We start from the raw sequence: 20568 nt of genomic DNA, 5'->3' as shown, positions 1-20568 counted from the left end.
AGGGTTTATTACAAGGAAATATTTCTACATCTTATTTGCCCTTGTGCGGTGCAGCTATATATTCTAAAGCATTTTTTGGCTTGTATTAGTGGTGATAAAAGGGCTTATTAGCCGTTGCGTGGTAAAGTGCAAAAATTATAGCCTTTTTGGCATGTATTAGTGGCACAAAAAAAAATGTTATTTGCCCTTCAGAGGTGCAGTTATATGTTCTAAAGCCCTTTTTGTTGTGTATTAGTGGCAAAAGAAAAATATATTTGCCGTTCAGCGGTGCAGTTATATGTTCTAAAGCAGGCATCTCAAACTGTGGCCCTCCAGCTGTTGCAAAACTACAACTCCCAGCATGCCCGGACAGCTTACAGGTATCAGTCTACAGCAGGGCATTGTGGGAGTTGCAGTTTTACAACAGCTGGAGGGCCGCAGTTTGAGATGCCTGTTCTAAAGCATTTTGTGTCGTGTATAAGAGGAAAAAAGAAAAAAATATTTGCCGTTCAGCAGTGCAGTTATATGTTCTAAAGCATTTTGTGTTGTGTATAAGAGGAAAAAAGAAAAATATATTTGCTGTTCAGTGGTGCAGTTATATGTTCTAAAGACCTTTTGTGTCATGTATAAGAGGAAAAAAGAAAAATATATTTGCTGTTCAGCAGTGCAGTTACGGTATATGTTCTAAAGCCTTTTGTGGAGTGTATAAGTGAAAAAAGAAAAAATATATTTGCCATTCAGTGGTGCAGTTATATGTTCTAAAGCCTTTTGTGTCGTGTATAAGTGGAAAAAAATAAGGGTCTATTTGCTGTTGAGCTGTGCAATTATATGTTCTAAAGCCATTTTTAGAGTGTATAAGTGGAAAAAAGAAAAATATATTTGCAGTTCAGCAGTGCAGTTATATGTTCTAAAGCCTTTTGTGGAGTGTATAAGTGGAAAAAAATAAGGGCCTATTTGCCGTTCAGTGGTGCAGTTATGTGTTCTAAAGCCCTTTTTGTCATGTATTAGTGGCAAAAGAAAAATATATTTGCCATTCAGCAGTGTAGTTATATGTTCTAAAGCCCTTATTTGCGTGTATTAGTGGCACAAAAAAAGTATTTGCCGTTGTGTTGTGAAGTGAGAAAATTGCAGCCCTTTTTGGCGTGTATTAGTGGAAATAAGAAAGGGCTTATTAGCCGTTGTGAGATAATTACTGATTTTTGGGGGTGTTTTAATTTCTTTTTTATTTATTTATCTGATCTTACAGTATGCAAGACTGGCAGTGGCAGAGGCCTAAATGTTTCTGGCGCAGGCACAGGTCGCAGCAGAGTAAGGGGCATGGCAGCAGGAGTCGCAGCGAGAGGCCTGAGCTCCCAGTTATCTAGCAGTCGTGTCTTGATCAGCAACCCAGTGGTTCTTGAATGGTTAACTCCAAGAGTCAGTGGGTTCGTCAGACACAACAATTAGTTGGCGTGGCCTGGGAGAAGGCCCTGTGCCCTCACCTGTCCACAACCTGCCTCTGTCCTTTTCTGTTCCCTAAGCCAGAGCAGTATTATATGCTGTGGGCTAAGCCCCCACTATACAGCGAGGAAGAGCTACTAGAGGACAATCAGCAGCTACTGGCCAACCAAGATGTGGAGGAGACATCCGCCACCTCTGCTAGGCGGGCAAGTAGTGATGAGGAGAGTGGCGTGTGAGCTGGTTTTGCGAGCGGTGAGGCTCCTGACCCAGAGACTGTTGAGGAGGACATCAGTGACGTGCAGACAGTACTCAATGATGATGATGCAGCTGATCGCACTTAGGAGCCAGGTGATTAGGGGCTTTATCATCATCGGGAGAAGAGCGTGGCAGCTTGCCCGTGAGGCAGTGGTGGAGCCAGCAAATGGATAGTGTGGCCGGGACTCAGCAGAGTGGCAACAGTGGGAGGTCGGGAGCCAAACATGCCTGGGGTAGACTACACACTTTGCAGGAGCCAACCTGTCCAGAAAGTAGTGGTGCACGGGTTTACTGAAGCAGCGGCGGTAGCAGTCAGTCAGTGTGGAGTGTTGGGGGTAAAATCACTTACTCATTGGTGTGGTAGTTTTTTGTTAAGCCGCCGGAGGAGGTAAACATGGCCATACGTAGAATCTGCGAGAAGAAAGTGAAGCGTGGCCAAGGTGTCAATGTTGGCACCATGGCCCTGGGTCTACATATGCAGCGTCACCATAAAGTGGCCTGGGAAAACCGTGGCTTCAATGTGGTGGTCCAGTCTGCCGCAGCAACCGATGCATCACCCAGTGGCACAGGCAGTCAAGGCTCCACCACCTCAGCCGAAGGGAGCTGTCTGTCCTTCCCATCATCTACTGGTCCTGATGGTCCTGATGCTCTTGCTCTTCCTATTCCTCATCAGTCATTCCATCAGCAATCAATCACCGAAGCGATTGCCAAGAGACAATAGTATGCGTGCACTCATCCAACGGCGCAGAAGCTGAATGTGCTCCTGTCCAAGTTGCTGGTGCTGCTGTCCCTCCCTTTACAAGTGATGGACTCTGCACCTTTCAGAGATCTGATGGCTTGTGCCAAGCCGAGGGAGAGAGTCCGAAGCCATCATTTATTTGCCCAAAATTTAGTACCATCCCTGCACACACATGTAGAACAAAAGGTGGGCCAGTCCTTGAGCCTGTCGGTGGCTGCCAAAGTGCAAGGCAGTGCCGGCGTGTGGAGCTGTAACTACAGTCAGGGCAATACATGTCCTTTACGGCCCACTGGGTGAATGTGGCTCCTGCACAGCCACACCAGCAACTTGGCCAGGTGACGCCGCTCCTGCCTCCACGTTGTCACGCTGTTGGTCCTGCGACAATGTCCGCCTCTGCCTCTTCACCCTCCACCGTGTCCTCAGCCTCCACTGCAGGGACAATTCACAGTGCCCCTCCAGCATACCACATGTGCAGGGCACGGCAGTGTAATGCTGTTCTGCACCTCGTTTGCCTGGGGGAACGGTGTCACACAGGGGAGGATCCTGACTTTCTCTGCGACAACTCAAAATCGGAACCATGGTGACCGACAACGGGAAGAACATGGTGTCGGTGCTGCGTCAAGGAGGGCTGAGCCATGCGCCATGCATGGCACATGTGTTCAATTTTGTCAAGCGGTTCTTGAAGTCTTCCACCCATCTGAAAGACATCCTAAAAATGGCCAGGAAACTTTGCATGCACTTCAGTCACTCTTACACTGCAAAGCACACCCTCCTTGAGCTGCAGCGGCAAAACGGCATCACCTAACATAGGCTGATATGCGACGTTTCAACCCTCCATTTGTGGGACCGACTATACGAACAGAGAAAGGCCACAAACGATTTCTTGATGATCCAAGTGGACAAGAGTACGTGGCGCCTACATCTCACGGCCTCATAAGCCCTGTGGGGGCTGAACTGGAGGACGAGGAGGAGTACATTGTAGCACAAGCGTGAGTTTTTTGCCTAATATTCGGCATAAATTCACAAATTCTAGAATTCATGATCTCCAGTCATTAATTTCTTGATTACGAAAATCGCCAATGTAATTTGTGTGTATTGCACGCGCAATACAGGTGTGACTCAATTTAGCTAAATTTTTCAAGCTGCTAGAAGTTTCCTGAGACTGGATAAAATGCACAGTACAGTAATTCCTATCACACCACCTAACACCCTGCACTGGAACCTATCAGCTACACTATATAACATACGCTGACTATTTCTCACTAACTATCTGTATTATATATATGAGCTAACTAACTATCTAATGTAATTGAATAAGGATCCAGATGACTCAGCAAAGCACAGAGCACAGCAATGACACTGCTCTCTCTCTCTCAAAACTGCAAAAATCAGCAGAAAATGGCTGCTGGGGAGTTTCTTATAGAGTAAGGGGTAGGCAACTTTCCTATTGGCTGCTAGGGATGTTGCTATGCGTGCACTCATCCAACGGCACAGAAGCTGAATGTGCTCCTGTCCAAGTTGCTGGTGCTGCTGTCCCACCCTTTACCCACCTCCACGCCGCTCTGCTTTCTGCTTTGTCCTGCAAGTACCTGCGCGGCGTCCCACGTGGTCACTTGTCTTTTACACGTGGCACCCCGTGATAAAGACATAAACTTAGACCTTTTTTTTCACCTGTAATCATTCATCCCTGTGAAAGTATCAACTCTTGTATATCCAGCATACGTAAACAATCTATTTCGGTATACTTTAACTGGTACATTGAGCACTTTAACATCACCACATTGAACACTTGAATTGAGAATTTCAGTGCATATTATTTACAATTGCCTGAACTGAGAATTTTAGTACATCCTATTTTCAATGTACTCAGCTTGCACATAGCACATTTAATACATCCTATTTATTCAAAATGTACTCAGCTTGCACATAGCACTTTTATGTACCGAGCTTGCATATTGCGCTTTCATGTATTGAGCTTGCATATTGCACATATTCTACCGAGCTTTCATATTGCACTTTGATTTACCGAGCCTGCACATTGCACTTATATGTACTGAGATTGCACTGAGCTCTTTACATATACTCAACTTGCCTATATGTACTCAGCTTGCCTATCTGGTACTCGCACTTAGTACTTTGTATATTCAGCTTGAATCGACCTTCATATGTATTCAGTTTGCACATATTATACCATCTATTTGTGACTTACTTGGTTTATATCCTTTCTTACCATTAATAAATACCATTTTATCATAACCAAGATACTCATCATTTCAAATTTATACCATATGTGAGTGTGCCATCACATCTTTATACATTGAATTTTCTTTACTACAGGTTTTTTGGGTGTATCTCTATCCATAATACCTAACTGGTGAGCCACTGAATACCTACATTGCAATCTATGTGGAATCAGCTGATGACGGTGTAAAAGGAGTGCGCTTCTTCTTGACACTAACATCGACCTGTAAGGCTGAGTTCATACTTGAGTTATTTGGTCAGTTTTGGCCCCGTAACTGCCCAAATAAGTAAAGTGTGCATTAATTCTAAGAGCGACGCCTGTCATCTGCATGTCATACTGACTCACAGTGTTGTTTCACTACCACAGCAGACTCCCTATGCGTGTTACTGCAAGGCACAGTGTTCTACACCACTATAAAGGGTCTCTGCAGCCAGTGAATAGCCGTTTTTTAACACGATTTGTTGCAAATAAATTTGGATCAAAACTAATTTTTCTGAAATATTTGGCGAACTGGCCGAATCAAATTTTTTTTTAATTTGCTAATCTCTAGTATTAACGATAAAGATCAAAATGGCACTTCGCCTCCCCCAAATTTTTTACAAAAAGTTGTACACACTCCAAAATGGTATTCATAAAAACTACAGACTGTCCCGCAAAATATGAGCCACAATACAGCTCTGTAAACATAACTATAAAAAAGTTATGAGGGGAAGAATATGGTGATAAAAAGTAAAAACTAATTATATAAAGATTTTATTTTCTTCTTCAGTATTAAAACACAAGAAAAACTATATTAATGTGGTATTGCCATAATCTCAAAGGCTATCATGGTGCACAGCAAGACAGCAATGTAGGCTGGTATGGAAGTTTATCCTGCTTTTTATCGGATGCAATTATAGCCAGAAATTGGTCTGGAGACCACGTGGACAAAGCCATGAGGAGGCCATCATAATGGAATGCCACAATGGTCGCAATCCTGAGATTATGGTGTGGAGTGGCATAATGTATGGTAGCCAGACCCCTCTTCATTTTAGGTTCACTAACAGCTCAGTATTACTTTGTGGCATGGCAATTTCCCCAAAGTATCCCAAGAGCCATTTATCAATAGGACAATGCCAGGCCGCGCGTTGCTCGTAAACTGTGAGCAATCTGCATAGCATAAAAGTGCTACTATGGCTGCAAAATTTACGGATTTGTCTCCCATCGAGCAAATCACTGTTCACTGATAGCAAAATGAGCTTTCAGCAGTGGATCTTGATGATTGGTGTTCCCAAGTGCATTTAGTGTGGCAGAACAACCTCAGTGTGGCAGAATAACCTCAGACCGCCATTAATAATTCATTATTAGTATGCCAAGGCATGTAAGTGTGTGTATTTACACACATAGTGCTCAGAATCAACATTTACTAGTACTGAGCAAGTCAACACGTTTTGGATATGATGTTTCCACTTTATCATTCACATATGATTAAAATGTTCATCGATCCTGTGATTTCCATAGTTTCACGATTTCTCCTACTTGGTGTTGTCATTTTAGTGTTGAAGAGTGTCTATAAGGACAAGGATTTGTGTAGAATCTTCAACTCTGGCTGTAATTTTATTGCAAGGAGATCCACAACCATTGACAACATGGCATCACCCAGTATTTTGTGGGACAGAATTGCATCCGGGATGCTGCATGGTTGAAAACCAATGGCACATATAAATGTGGTTTGACTAGATCTACTCTACGTAGATATATATGTAAAACAAAAAACTTTGGGGGTCATTAATGACAAGATATATGCCACTTTTGTGCCGTATAGCAGGTGCAGATTCTGTCGCGCACTATGGTTGTGGCAGAATCTTCGACCTTTTCCCCGCTCACACCAGGTGTAAAAAAGTGGGCTTAGCATGGGCGGGGAAGGGGACGGGTCGCCATGCCCATCTCATTCATCATTTTCTACATCTCGCTTAGGCGTAGAAAATGGTCTAAATGTAATACAGCAAGGAAGTTGTCTTACATTTAGAAGTGGCGGTGGATCTGCCAACGTTATGTAGAGACCTGCACATCTGTATAACTTCGGCGATCCACTATAGGGCTTATTAAGACCACGGTCTAAAAAGCCAGTCTTAATAAATGTGCCCCTTTCCTTCCACAAGGCCGTTCTTATGTACTACTGAAGTTTGTGCATCCTTATAATATTTTATACTATTGCTGACTTTTGTAGAGGTCATGGCATGTGATTCAGATAAGTTTGATCTATGTGTTATCTTTGATTCCATGGTGTGTATGTTATTTTTCTCCCTCCCTTGCCACAAGTGTAAACCAATTGATGTATCAGTTAGTCCTCACATATGTCATGAAGACAAGGAGACGGTATTAAAAGAAAGCTTTGCTATATGTCTGCATGCTCTATTATGATTAAGAACTGGATGCATTTGTTGGTTCGAAATGCACAGGATTAGTCTCAGGATGTCCTGGTTTATAATCTCTAAATCAGGGATGGCCAACTTGCGGCTCTCCGGCTGTTGTAAAACTATAACTCCCACCATGCCCTGCTGTAGGCTGATAGCTGTAGGTAGTCTGGGCATGCTGGGAATTGTAGTTTTGTAACAGCTTGAGAGCCTCAGGTTGGTCTAAATAAACTTCAGTGTTTTTAGAATACAGATGTGTGCTGGATGCAATCTTTCCATGAACGCTTTTATAATATAGATCAATATGGCAGAAAACAGTTGGATAAACTGACCTTAAACAGGAAGTTGATAGGTTGGGCCTTAGATGTAGTGCTCTCAGATGTGGGAAGATTGTTACTTTCATCAGCGGTGCCTTCAACTTGCCCAACAGATGACTCCTGGATGGCATCAAATTCATCTTTAGAATCTAATAGACTTTTTTCTTGATAATCTCCTTCATCTTCATGATTGGATGCTGGTTCTATTACAACTGATGGTATGCAGGGAATGTCCTGCTAAAACATCAGAGATATTTACGATTAATGCAGTTGTCAGTTTCAACATGGAAATAATACAAAAAATAATGATTTATGTTCTCATTTTTAATTCAAAATCTAAACTAGTAGCAGAATTTGAAGCAAATATGTTAATTGTGGCCACAGTTTAACTAGAAGGATTCTTTCATGGAGCTCCTGACTCCCCTTACCATATACTATATGGTAGACATATGTACAGTATTCCAACAAATCGTGGGTGTTCACTGAGTGCTGCATCATCTACTTGCTAGATTCAATTTTGTCATTTAATAAAATGTGCACATTTTTAAAGGTCTATCACAGATATTCTTTAACCACTTCCTGCCTTCCCTCTGTAAATTAATGGGCTATGGTAGTTTCTCTGCAAGAAGTCTGTTGATTTGATGGTACTGCATGCTACTGTATGCAGTGCCATCTGCTGGATTACAGTGACAGCCAGATACTGTACCATGCCAGATCCTGTACTGTGAAAGGGCATCAATATTAGAATAGTGTAAAAATTATTTAATAAACCAATAAATACATATAGTAAAATGGAGACAATATTTTAAAAATGATGAAACAAAACAAATAATGTCTCCCAAAAATTGTGCACACCTCTCTTAATTTTATAAATCCTGCATGGCACAGAAGTATTGCGCATGGGCATCAGGTGCTTAAGCATTAATGCGTTCCTGTCACAAAGAATGTACATTACCCTAAACAAGAAATAATTATCCCTAATTTTCATTCTTTCCACCAGAACGCTTCCTGCTTTTGTGCCTTCACCAATAAATGTCTGTAGCTAGATTATCATCCCTCTAGAGATGTTGCATGTAAAGGGAGTTGAAATTTAAAATTGAAATAGGGTTTTTGTGTTTCACACTGTACACATATCTGACATTGTTATATACAGGAACATAATTAGAGGATTAATGCCTGCAGTATATATCATTCATTGAACAAACTAGTATGAAGGCAATCTGTCATCGTTAAACCAGACACAATGCCTTGTAGGGCTGGTGTAATTTTAATCCATATGCAAATGAGCTGTTTAGTGCACCAAGGGTGGTCTGAAACCACTCTGTGCACCTTGCTCCTCCTGCTTCCTCTGCCAGCCCCTCCTTCTCCTTCTTGAATGATAGGGCTAGATACCTGCAAAGCCACCTCTCCTGGCACTGTCAAGCACAAAGAAGGGGAAGGGGCTAGCAAAAGAAGCCGGAGGAGCAAAGGTTCACAGAGAAGCTTTGGCCCACCCTCGCTGCTCTTAACTGCTTATTTGCATATGCATTAAAATAACTTTTTCCCCAAAAAACAACAGATCACTACTTGAAAGGTAAAATTACATTCATCTGAGCTAGCCTTACAAGGCATTGAGCCTACTTTATCAGTAGATTTCGTGGTGACAGACTCCTTTTAAAATAAAGCATGAAAATTGAGGAACAACTGTATTTTTCTCTGTTTTTGACCATTTTACGCTAAATGAAACATACAAAATGAATTGATAGCCACTCCAATTTTAACTCACAGGAAATCCCCATCTCCTCATGGAAAGAAACAAAATACTTTTGGGTGTAATAATTAATAATAATAATTAAAAATTGCTGTTAGAATGCAGTATTCCACAATGTCAAAATTGGTGTTATTTCTAGTGCAGTGCCTTAGAGGGTGGGGCATGATACTGTACAAGATCAACAAAGAAAGACTACTTTATGTATTGGTGCCATACACTGATCCTAAAAGGAGACACAAGATGGATTAAAGAGGTTGTCCATCCTTGAAGTGAATGAGAGCAATGTTGCAGTTGCGAGTGCTGTCCACTACAATGTTGACAGTGTTGTGTTGTCCCGGCAGAGCTGCACAGGACAGCTAATCAACCAGATGAGCTGGTCATGTCCTATCCTGAGGATAGGTCATCACTTAAAAATGGTTGGACATCTTTAATGGTTAATATGTAGCTCTCTAGTATATGCTGTGAAGATACGAGATGTGCAGCACCTGAAACTACGGATACTGGAAGCCTGTGCTAGCATTTCTCCTGCGGTGTTGCTATCAGTGTGTGAAGCGTGGGAGAAGAGGGTTGCATTGACAATCCAACACAATGGGCAGCACATTGAACACATTTTATAAGTGGTCAGAAACTTGTAAATGTCACAGGGAGTGAGAGAAAAGAACGCAACCGGCACTGCTACATGCACCCATGCAGTCACTGGAGCACATAAAACACTTGGATCCCGAACCTTCACGGTGGTGCTCTGTCGGTGGTATAGTAGTTATGATGATAGCAGAAGTAAAAAGCACCGCGGCACTCACCACTGGTCACAAAGTTGCTGTTTGCAGTTTTATTTTTCAAATACACATCGTGGACGCAGACAGGACACAGGTGAATGGACAGGCTACAGCTGTTTCGCGCTGTGTTGCGCTGTGTTGCGCTTTGTCAAGGCTTTTTACTTCTGCTATCATCAGAAACTTGTAAATAACTCATGAAAAAATAAAGTTACGTTAAAACAAAGCACACCATTGTTTTTCTTGTGAAATTCCCAATAAGTTTGATGTGTCACATGACCCTCTTCCTATTGAAAAAACAAAAGTTGGATTCAAAATGGCCAACTTCAAAATGGCAGCCATGGTCACCACCCATCTTGAAAGTTTCCCCCCTCACATATACTAATGTGCCACAAACAGGAAGTTAATATCACCAACCATTCCCATTTTATTAAGGTGTATCCATATAAATTGCCCACCCTGTAGTATGATAAATATCATTGTTTCATTGTTACAGATTAATGAGTGTGAACCTACTGTGCCAACTAACCAGCTTGGCATAGGGTTAATGCTATAAGGCATTATTCTGGCTCTCCCCTGATATTCACCTTTTAACTCCTGTACAGGGATCCAGCCTTTACTGCAGGGATGCAGCCAGACTGCCACCTCTTGGGATAGTCCTAGTGTACTTGACAGCTGACCCACTGGGGTCGGAGACTCCAGTGCAGGCGCCAGGAGCTGAGGTTACAGAAAATGCACTAAAACCACAGGAGCGGTCTGAACAGCCAATAAATCTTAAATGCAGGTTACTAGATCCGGACTGATGAATGAAGACACAAGAGAAATCGGCAGGCTGGGTGGAAGTGAAGATACAGGCAGGGTTGGCAGGTTGGGTCCTTAACAGGAATAAAAAGAAAGCAGGCAGACTAGAGATGAGCAAATCGAAGCTGATAAAGTGGAATTCAATCCGAATTTCAGGAAAAATTTGATTTGCACTGAAGCCGAATTTCCTCACACTTCGTGATAACGAATCGCATTTTTTCCTAAAATGGCTGCTTCACGTGTGAGGACATGGAGAAAGGAACTCTGGGAAGGTGGGATCACCCACAATGCCATGCATGCAGCCAATCAGCAGCCAGCCCTGTGATGTCACAGCCCTATAAATAGCGTCAAACATCTTAGATTCTGCCATTTACCAGTGTACTTAGTGCATGGAGAGACGTCAGCAGGCGCTAGGGACAGTGTTAGAAAAAACTTAATTGTGCTGAAAAAACTATTTACAAGTGCAGGGAAATATTATTCAAGGTGTAGGGAAAGGATAGGGTGGAATCATTTCACAGTATTTAGGTAGAACAGGGTTCAGTAGGGGAGTTTACAGCCTGGGAAATAGGAACACTCATATTACACCTTGCTGCACTGACTGGGGATCCAAATTGCCATTATACAGCTCTGTAATTCCAGCAAACAGTTCTTGTTAGGGTGCAAGTGCTGTTTGATACAGCAATTAACAGGGTTTATTACAAGGAAATATTTCTACATCTTATTTGCCCTTGTGCGGTGCAGTTATATGTTGTAAAGCATTTTTGGCTTGTATTAGTGGGAAAAAAGGGCTTATTAGCTGTTGTGTGGTGAAGTGCTAAAATTACAGCCCTTTTTAGCGTGTATTAGTGGCACAAAAAAAATGTAATTGCCATTCAGCGGTGCAGTTATAAGTTATAAAGCCCTTTTTGTCATGCATTAGTGGCAAAAGAAAAATATATTTGCTGTTCAGCGATGCAGTTATATATTTTAAAGCCTTTTGTGGAGTGTATAAGTGGAAAAAGAAAAAATATATTTGCTGATCAGCAGTGCATTTATATGTTCCAAAGCCCTTATTTGCATGTATTAATGCACAAAAAAGTATTTGCCGTTGTGTGATGAAGTGAGAAAATGACAGCCCTTTTTTGGCGTGTATTAGTGGTAAAAAAAAAAAAAAAAAGGCTTATTAGCCGTTGTGTGCTGAAGTGAGAAAATTACTGACTTTTGGGGTGTTTTAATTTCCTTTTTATTTATTTATCTGATCTAACAATATGTCAGACAGAGAAGTGCCAGGCCCTGCACAGGGGAGTGGCAGAGGCCTAAATGTTTCTGCCGCTGGCAGAGGTCGCAGCGGAGTAGGGGGGCGTGACAGCAGGGGTCGCAGTGAGAGGCCTGAGCTCCCAGTGTCATCTAGTGGTCGTGTCTTGACCAGGAACCCAGTGGTTCTTGAATGGTTGACTTGATCATCTCTGTTTTGGATCCACTCCTGTGTTTTTTTTTTGGGCTTTAGCAATACTGATAGATTACTGACCAAATGCTAACCGAGTGAAGGTGGATGCTCAACAGACAGCATCCGTCTTCTGGGGGTTATTGTTCAGACAGATCAGAAGAAGGGCAAAATATTCAGTGACGTCAACACAAACTTACTGCTGACACCCTCTCCACTCTGTCGGGGGGGGGGGGGCTCTACTTGTATAAGCGTTTAATAGAACAGGTTCTGTAGGCATCTATGTGGAATCAGCTGACGACGGTGTAAAAGGAGTGCGCTTCTTCTTGGCGCTAAAATCAACCTCTAAGGCCCCATGCACACGGCCGTGTTTCACGGCCGTGTGCGGGCCGTGGAACCGCGGCCTGGATCCCTCCTGAGAGCAGGAGCGCACGGCGTCACTGGTTGCTATGACGCCGTGCGCTCCCTGCTGCCGGCACAGTACAGTAATACACTGGTATAGATCATACCAGTGTATTACTGTACTGTGCCGGCAGCAGGGAGCGCACGGCGTCATAGCAACCAGTGACGCCGTGCGCTCCTGCTCTCAGGAGGGATCCAGGCCGCGGTTCCATGGCCCACACACGGCCGTGTGCATGGGGCCTTAGGCTGAGTTCATACTTTAGTTATTTGTCTCAGTTTTGGCCCAGTGACTGCCCAAATAAATTAAGTGTGCAGTGATTCTAAGAGTGACGCCTGTCATCTACATGTCATACTGACTCACAGTATTATTTCACTACCACAGCAGACTTCCTATGCGTGTTACTGCAAGGCACAGTGTTCTACACCCCTATAAAGGCTCTCTGCAGCCAGGAAATAGCCTTTTTTTATGCGATTCACTGCGAATAAACTTGTATCGAACCAAATTATATATATTTTTTCTGCAAACCGGCGAATTGAATTTTTTAAAAATTTGCTGATCTCTAGCAGAGAGCGTTAACTTAAAGAAGAACAGAACTGAAAAAAAAACTGATAGTGTAGGAACACACAGACAGGTATAGGGTACACCTTTGCTTGTCACCAGAAAACCTAAAGCTTGAGCATCTTAAATACCCAGGGACCCCCAGCCATTGGCTATGGAATCTGGCCCTTTAAGAAGCCAGATATGAGCTCCCTAAAGGAACAGGTACTGGCAGGCTGGAAGGCAGCAACCTGCAGAGGATGAGGCCGGACAGCATGGTGAGTAGTGCAGTGGGCACGGACCGCCGACCAAGCAATTGTGCTTTTTATTTAGGGGTATATGCCATATCTCTACGGAATACTCCCATGGTTCTCATGTAATGCTTTTAAAAGGTAGCATATTATATAATCATAGCTTGGGGTCATTTGATTCACTAAAGCAGTATGCAGCTTAGAAACTCTGAAAAAAAAAGTTTGGGATATTGTATACAATTAATACAATATTTTTTTTCTATCAAGCAAGTATAAGAAACGCAGAACTCAGAGTTACTCATTCACAAGCATTTTCTTGTGATTTATTGCCATCTACTGGAAACTTTCGGGAAGGCCACAAGCCATCAGCAGGAATCCTTGTCAGTTTGGCCAGTGTGAGGTCCATAGACTGGACAAAGACTATAATGTGAGTGACAGATATACACCTGTAACTACAAAAATGTTGTGGCTACAACAGTTTTAGAAGAGTGTTTTTCCCAAACTTCTCTTGCAATGAGGCAGGTTGCTTAGAAGAACCTACCTTCTCACCTTCCCAATGTATACACTGCTCAGGTAATAACTTCAAAAATTAATTTCTACTGCAAAAAGGTACCACATGGAACCGAACTTGAGTTCGGTAAAATGTTTTTTACAGTAGAAATTAATTTTTGAAGTTATTACCCGAAGTCCTGCTCCATACAGTAGTGTAACAAAGTTTTCATGCGAATCAACTTCGGATGTTTCATCCAAAGTCAATTCGCTGATCTCTATTTATTTTGTTACAATGGCACCTGTCAATGGGTAGGATGTATTTAAAGGGATTCTGTCATCAGAAATGAGGCCTATAACCTAAAGATATGGCGATCTCCCTAGTAATACACTGAATCCTAAAGTGAATATATCAAATGCGCCTGTGGCTCTATAATCATAAAAAACAGGTTTATATCACCTGTCACTCACTTCAAAATGTGTCCAAGGGGACGTCTCATGGTGAAGGGTGCCTGGCTGCAGCCATCTCGTTTAGGTGCCCAGCGCCACCTTCTGAAGTGAAATCGCCACCCTCCCTTTCATTAGATATGCCTACCTCAGTTCATCTATCTCTCTAACGTCCACTCGCTTCAGCCAGATCCCTATACCTAGTGCGCACGCGCGGGATCTGGCTGAAGCGAGCGGACGTTAGAGAGGTAGATGAACTGAGGTAGGCCATTTGTCTTACCGTGGACTGATGAACAGCAAGGCTTTTGGAGATACTTTTATAACCCTTTCCAGCTTTATGCAAGTCAATAATTCTTAATCGTAGGTCTTCTGAGAGCTCTTTTGTGCGAGGCATCATTCACATCAGGCAATGCTTCTTGTGAAAAGCAAACCCAGGACTGGTGTGTGTTTTTTATAGGGCAGGGCAGCTGTAACCAACACCTCCAATCTCACCTCATTGATTGGACTCCAGTTGTCTGACACCTCACTCCAATTAGCTCTTGGAGATGTCATTAGTCTAGGGGTTCACATACTTTTTCCACCTGCACTGTGAATGTTTACATGGTGTGTTCAATAAAAACATGGTAACATTTAATTCTGTGTGTGTTATTAGTTTAAGCAGACTGTGATTGTCTATTGCTGTCACTTAGATGAAGATCAGATCACATTTTATGGCCAATTTGTGCAGAAATCCATATCATTCCAAAGGGTTCACATACTTTTTCTTGCAACTGTACAGTGGTTAGTGCCTACCACGTGTGCTCCAAAGAATCATACTCAATGAACAGGAGTTGATTAATGCATGTTGGGACCGAAAATTTGCTCTGGTCTGAGGAGGAGAGCTACTATAGCACAAATTGATAAAAAAAAGTTAATGCTGGCTATAATAGAAATGTGCCAGAACATAGAGGCAGAGTATATCACAGCTTAGGGTACTTTTACACTAGCATTATTCTTTTCCGATATTGAAATCCGGTAAAGGGTCCCAATACCGGAAAAAAATGCTTCCGTTTTGTCCCAATGCATTCTGAATAAAAAAAAAGCAATTTGTTCAGTATGCATCAGAATGTCTTCCATTCCGTCCCTTGTACGGTATTTGACCGGACAAAATACAGCAGTTTGCTGCTGTATTTTTTCTGGCCAAAATTCTGGAACACTACTGCACTTGCCAGATCCGGCATTAATTTCCATTGAAATGTATTAATGCCGAATCCGGTACCAAGTGTTCCGGAAATTGCCGCATCGCTGGATCTGGTTTTCCGGTCTGCACATGCACAGTTCTTTCTAGCCTTGAAAAAATTATATATGGGATCCGTTATTCCGGAAGATACCAGAAAGACAGATCCGGTATTTCAATGAATAAGTCTAACGGATCTGTATCTGGGAAAATAAGATATCCGTTTACATACGGATTTCCGGATCCGGCAGACAGTTCGGGCAACGGAACTTCCTGCAGGATTCTGACAACACTAGTGTGAAAGTACCCTTACTGTTTGGGGCTGTCTGGTCACAGACTGGTCATAAAGCCGATGCTGACCCTTGTCACCTTGTCGTTGAAAGCACATACATGAGCATGTGAGCTTCAGAACTGGACCATGGAGCATCATATGGATGGCTTGTGTCTAACTTACCTGGGGGACATATGGTATGACAGAGGAAGCACTATAGGAAAAAGCCAAGCTTGCAGATGTAGTTTGATACACTGGGTAATGCTCTGCTGAGATTCTTTTGGTCCTGACATTCATGTGGATATATCTTTGACATATAACACCTACCTGAAAGTTTAGCAGACCAAATACACCCTTCACAGCAACAGCATTCCCTAATTTTTGTGGTCTCTTTTGGCAAGATCAGACATAAAGAATCTGCTGAAAACATTTTTGTGTCGGGTACACAGGATGCCTTCAGAAATCTGGAGGTGTTAGAACAGCTTTGGTGGGACTTGCACAATAGTAGATTTGTAGGTTTTAATATTATGGCTGATTGGTATATCACAAACTTGACAGTGATACTGTTATGCCTTTGACTGCATCATTCTTGGTAAAAACTGTTTGATCTTTTAATTGTCGAGCTGTCTAATAAGAATAATACTATCAGTGGCTTATTACAAAGACTGTAGGACTCCTAAGTTATCAGTACTGCTGCCCTATGTTGTGCCTTTAATTTTGAGAGGATGTAGGTTGGCATATTGCATTCTACCACTGGATAAAGTTTTGTCACGAAAGGTACTTGAATCTCCACCAAAACCTCCAACAAGTGTTGATGGAGGAATGAGGAGGCAATAATATAAGTCCTAGCCCCATAAAGACTATTCAAGGCATTCAATCTAGTGGGAGGAGAAAAGGGTGAAAAGGCTACATATGTCACAGGTCTTGCTTGAGCTCCAGTTAAAGGAAGCAGTCAGTGGCCTTGTCTGCATTTCTACCGACTAAATGGAGATAATGTTGCAGAACGCCTATTGTGCTAGTGCCAATCTCCATATATTTTCTGGTTGAAAAGAAACCTAACCCCCCAAGCACAAGAGAGAAGGCATGGCACTTGGTCTTCAAAATGCAATATTAAAATAGCATAGAGACATCCTTGTCATCAGTGCTGACTGGCAGAACATCTTGTAGAGGGAAGGCTACAGTATTTAGGAAAAGGAAGATAGGTGTGAGTGAAAGTGATGTTGAGACTGGCAGGCAGTAGGGAACCCCGTCAACTTGGACAGTGAGAACACCACAGACTGAACAAAGAGGAGTAGACTGTGAGAGTGCCCACAAGACATATAAAGTGTGGCTAATGTCCATTGGGATAGCGCCCCAACAGAAAGGTTGTGATTACAGCTGATTTAAAAGAGTAGCCTGCTTTTCCCTTACTTGGGCCCTTGACATTATTTCCAGAGCCCATTAAACACATAATAGCTTTTTTTTATTATTTACCCTCTAATTGGTTGAATGACATAAAAAATGCTCATTGGGAAATGAGGAGGGAAAGCAGGTGATTAATACTGTTGATAGAAATAGTTCTATCAAAACAACTTTGCATAGAAGATAAAAAGGGTGATCTCAAGAAGCCTGAGATGTGTGTACAGCCTAGATTAAGTATATAAAAATATTGGACTATTTATGTCACAAGAGACGACAGCTCGTTATTTGGTAATTTCAAGTGAAACTGTGTTTCAATGTGATTTGAAAGTGGTCAACTGTAAGTTGTTACCTGAGTCACGTCAGTATCTTTAGCGCTGTCTACTACCTCGGGTTCTTTCTCTTCATCTGCAGCACTTTGGATGGGTTCAGCAAGTTTTTCTTCTGAACTCTCTGGTTCTGCCTGAAATATCAATAAAACACCATGTATCCATAAATGCTAATGCAAAGCATAACCATGGGTATTGTATGATGCTTCAGTGCTACTCTAGACATTTACAGGGCACCTGCCAGCTCCACTATAATTGGTTTTATAATCACACAATCATGTTATATTAAATCTCAGAAATCTTCTTTAAGTACATTAAAGAAAAAAAAATTAACATTCAATATATCGTATAAAGGCTGAAAATAGTCTTATCCAATTTAGAAGAATAACACATTTCTAAGACTGAATTCACACTCTCTGTTGGTCAAAAACTAGATAATACTTTAAAGCATATAGGGCATTACTGAAAGTCTACATGCTCAGTGGTTTTAGAGTTTTTGTCCCAATTCTGGGGCTTGTTGCTTTTTTTTTCAAAATGTTCCATGCTCTTAGTATAGTGTTTTTTTTTCTGATGTTTTTCCCATAGTATTCTCTTAGGACTTAAAAAACACTAAAAAAAAGAAATGCTTTAAATGTTACTAAATTCAAAAAGCAACACCAAAATAGTAAAACATTCTGTGCAAAATGCTGAAATTAAGGGGGCTTTATATATGCCTTTAAAAATGCAGAAAAATAGTGTGAGAGAAAGCCTTCAAAGTTTTCTTCTTGTATTATAGCAGATAAACTTCTGGGTTAAAACACCACTGTCACAATGTGGGTGTGGGCTCACTATGTAACTTAACAGATTTGGCTTGGAGCTACTTCAGAGTACATTATCCAGTGATTCCCCCCTTCCCTCTCCCACCTGCCAAATTCACCTTTAACCCCTGTACAGGGATCTGAACTCTACTGCAGGGAAACCACCAGGCGACTACCTCTTGAAGTAGTCTATGTTCAGTGACTGCTGACCCAGGCTAGTCAAGGAACACCAATGTGTAGCACCAATGAGGCAGGCTGGAGAGTAATAAATTGAGGGCAGGCAGAGTTTGTTCAATCAGTATATAGGAAAGTCAGGGCAGGTGGCTGAATGGTTAACACTAGTGCCTTGCAGCAAGGAGTTTGTAGGTTTGAGTGGACATCTGCATAAAGTTTATATGTTCTCCACATATTTGTATGGGTTTCATTCTACAATTCAGACACATACTGATTGGCACAGGGTCGCTATGATAGACAGGCATTAGTTTGGTCAGGCAGCACATGGTCAAATCTAGTAAACAAGCAGATGTGAAGTCTGGGAAATCAGAACAGATTAATAGTGCACATTTGCAGGACTAGACAAGCTAAGACCTACTGCTCCGTCACTCTCCCACAGAGACATATTTGGTCATGTATGTGCTGGCCTTTTAAGAGTGCACTCTTTAAGGAAGCGAGAACAAACAGAAGACAGCATGGGACAAGGGCAGACACACTACCAATGGGCACTTGGTACCAGTGTTTCAGCAGAGGTTACTATTCCAGTGGACATGGCCACCAAAAGCAGGGTGAAGCTGACAGCCACAGACCACCAGGAATCAGTACACCACATCCACGTTTCTTTCTAGTTTTGCGAATTGACCTGTATGATGTAAATGGCTCAATGTAATTGCATAAATGGTGAACACACCGATGACATAGCAGATTAGACATTATTCTGGAGTGTGCCGTAGGATTCATCTTCTCATTCATGTAACTCCAATAAAAAGATGGCCTAGTTTAGGCTGCTGACACACTACATCTGGTCCTTGGCTGTTTTTTTTTTTTTTTTGTTTGTTTTTTAGGGGTAAGGGGGTGGTTAAAAAATTACCTGGAAATGTACAAATTATTTTGTGGTTGCATCACATAACATCTTTTTATGACTTTTTTCTTATAGACAAGTCTATAAGAAAATATCTGAAAAAACGCCATACCCAGTGCATTCTGCAACTTAAAAATAAAATGACAAGAAAGCAAAAAAGAAAGAAAAACACTGGACATCTATGAATGCCACTACAAAAAACAGTGCATGTAGGGCATTTCCTAATTTCCTGTGGAATGTAACATCTGGCTGCAGATATTACAAAAACATGCCTTCAAAAAACATGGCGTTTTTCAAAAAAGATGTGAAAGTGTGAAACCACCCTGAACGACCACATTGAAAATGTTCTACTAGAGAAGTTGAGAAACCCCTCATCCATTACACAATGCCGAGCGATGGGTGACAAATATTTTGCAATAAGCAGTTGAATTAGAAACATACATTAACTGTCATGAAACGATCACCACAGAAATCGTCACATGAAAAACAAGAAAAAATACAAGAAAACCATTAAACCAACTTGCAATAAGCAATTTAGTGAGAACAACACAGTAACCACAAATAGAAACCTTTGGAGCAGAAGCTACTAGATTATATTTTTACAGTTATTACTTTTAGGATCTTCTGCTACATTGAAAAACTGCATTCAAAACCCTAAATGCATTTATCTCACAGTCAACAAATAATTGCCACTTTGCCAACAGGTATACAGAAGAGACTATGTGTCATGGCTGTCCATGGGCTGTGTCTGGAATTGTAGTTCAGCCCTATTCACTTGAATGCAGATACACTGAAATACAAATAATGTACTGTATAATGCTGTTTCTATGGCAAAAAATGCATAACCCTGTAAGACTTTATGCACGTAGCAGTTCCATACAAAATCTGTAAGACATTTTATGAAAAAAATTAGAACATGCTTCTAGGAGAAAGTATCACCTTCGCATGGTGCTAAATGGGGGCATCATACAGAAGGAGAAGGTCTCTGGTATTGCCTCTTCTCTGTGAACATGATACTGCTGTGTGCATGATGCCTCAATAGGCTGTTAGCAGTTCTCAGCTTTGTAGATACTGTATGTTTCCTTTCAAATCAAATTACGATCATGCTTTTGAATGACAACAGTCAATAACTATTCATCAGGAAGAAGATCTCACCAATTATAATTTGAATTCATGTTGAATCATAGGGAGCATTAATGAACATTTTGCATTATCTTGTTATGTTTGTGTCTGTATTTAG

At 41.7% G+C, this 20568-nt stretch overlaps 1 protein-coding gene across 1 annotated transcript in view; it reads right to left on the bottom strand.

The window, feature by feature from the left end:
* AMPH (amphiphysin) overlaps positions 1 to 20568 on the bottom strand; it is a 301192-nt gene that overhangs the window by 22281 nt on the left and 258343 nt on the right. Inside the window, 2 exon segments of the mRNA XM_044294372.1 lie at positions 7384 to 7602; positions 17480 to 17571. Coding sequence (XP_044150307.1) covers positions 7384 to 7602; positions 17480 to 17571 — 311 coding nt within the window.

Source organism: Bufo gargarizans, chromosome 5, assembly GCF_014858855.1.
Source record: "Bufo gargarizans isolate SCDJY-AF-19 chromosome 5, ASM1485885v1, whole genome shotgun sequence".
Taxonomy (NCBI): domain Eukaryota; kingdom Metazoa; phylum Chordata; class Amphibia; order Anura; family Bufonidae; genus Bufo; species Bufo gargarizans.
The sequence above is the reverse complement of the archived record's forward strand: the minus strand, read 5'-3'. Positions and strand labels throughout refer to the sequence as shown.